This window comes from Propithecus coquereli, unplaced genomic scaffold (genome assembly GCF_000956105.1).
Source record: "Propithecus coquereli isolate 6110/MARCELLA unplaced genomic scaffold, Pcoq_1.0 Scaffold64, whole genome shotgun sequence".
In the NCBI taxonomy this organism is placed as follows: Eukaryota; Metazoa; Chordata; class Mammalia; order Primates; family Indriidae; genus Propithecus; species Propithecus coquereli.
Window position 1 is genome coordinate 5,775,160 of NW_012152396.1, and position 1,479 is coordinate 5,776,638.

The window sequence follows — 1,479 nt, forward strand, 5'->3', positions numbered from 1 at the left end:
TGGAAACTTCAAATCAAATAATTAAATTACCCCTAACTGTTTTCCAATTATTTCCATCTTCCAAGTTCTATCTTCAAACATGAAGTTGATATTTCAAGAAATGTAAGACTTTGATACTCTAGCTTTGAAATTGTGTTCAAAGCAGTAACAACAAAAGTCAAATCTGAGGAGAGATCAAACCACCTTGAAAGTCTCTGTGCCTCTCATCTTGAATGTGCAAATTAGCGTAGGAGTCATACGATACCAAGTGCTTACTGACCCCAGAATAACAAATGATCATTGCATCCTCTCCACATGGAATCAACTGAATGTGAAAGTGCAAAGAAATGCACAACCTCTGCTCTCTTCTTCTCTGCTGAGGGGAGGGGGATGTGCGTGTGACTGAGAACATGTGTCCAGATAGACCAAAGCCAGACTGAGGGGGAAAAAATTATATATAGATAGATAGATAGATGAAGATGAAGTTTTCCTGTTTGCCCCCATCTTCACTTAAAACATACATCATCTTTAATACACCAACAGCTTAAAAAAATCACAAACACGCAGGGAAAAAAACGCTAAAATTTAAAATGCTGATGTATAATCTTACCTAAACACATCATAATATGATACAGCTGATCAATATCAGAATCTCCAGGAAATAGGGGTTCCCCCATGAGCATTTCAGTTACCAAACAACCAATGGCCCAGACATCAACAGCCCTGCAAGAAAACAATGTGTTGTACAATCTGGCATCATAACATGTTTACCGTGCCTGTATCTGTTCTGCATGTTACTATTTGGTATTCTTGGTGTTGAGAACAGTAGTACAGTACAGATTGAGCATCCCAAATCTGAAAATCTGAAATCTGAAACAAAACTTTTTGAGCACTGACATAATGCTCAAACTTTTAGATTTGGAATGCTCAAATTTTTGGATTTGGGATGCTCAGCCAGTATAATGCAAATATTCAAAATCTGAAAACATCCAAAATCCTCAACAATTCTGGTCCCAAGCATTTTGGATAAGGGATATTCTATCTGTACTAAGCCTTTTAAATTACCCATAAAAAGACATTTCCCTATAAATTTAAAGGTCTAACTCCCAATTTTACATAAATGAAATTTCCAAAAACTTCAATCATGTGACATAAAAAGGAAAAGCCTTCTGAAAAGCTGTAACAGTTATGTGTACTTTATTCTGGAAATAAGACTCTCAGGCTTCACTCAGAGACTTCATTCTTTGTTTACATATAATTCTGACAAGTTTGATCAGTCTATGCTATGCCATGGTACACTGAAAAAAGCATACCACAAAAAGGAAGTGGTTGTTTAGAACAAACACAGTAACAACGGTTGTTCAGAACAAATACAGTAACAACAACGAGAACTGAAAGCTGATAGGAGGAAATTTTAAAACTATCTTAAAAATTAGTCACAAAGAAGAATATGTATGCCTCATTAGAATAGGGAAAACTACCTTGAAATTGTGTACGGTC

At 35.8% G+C, this 1,479-nt stretch overlaps 1 protein-coding gene across 1 annotated transcript in view; it reads right to left on the reverse strand.

Moving 5' to 3' along the window:
• The window catches only part of CDKL2 (cyclin-dependent kinase-like 2 (CDC2-related kinase)), a 57,437-nt gene extending 56,755 nt beyond the window's left edge, over positions 1–682 (reverse strand). Inside the window, exon 1 of the mRNA XM_012659850.1 lies at positions 590–682. Within this exon, the coding sequence (XP_012515304.1) occupies positions 590–662 (73 nt within the window). The 5' untranslated portion in view covers positions 663–682. The remainder of the gene's footprint in view (positions 1–589) is intronic.
• Positions 683–1,479: the final 797 nt, after the last annotated feature.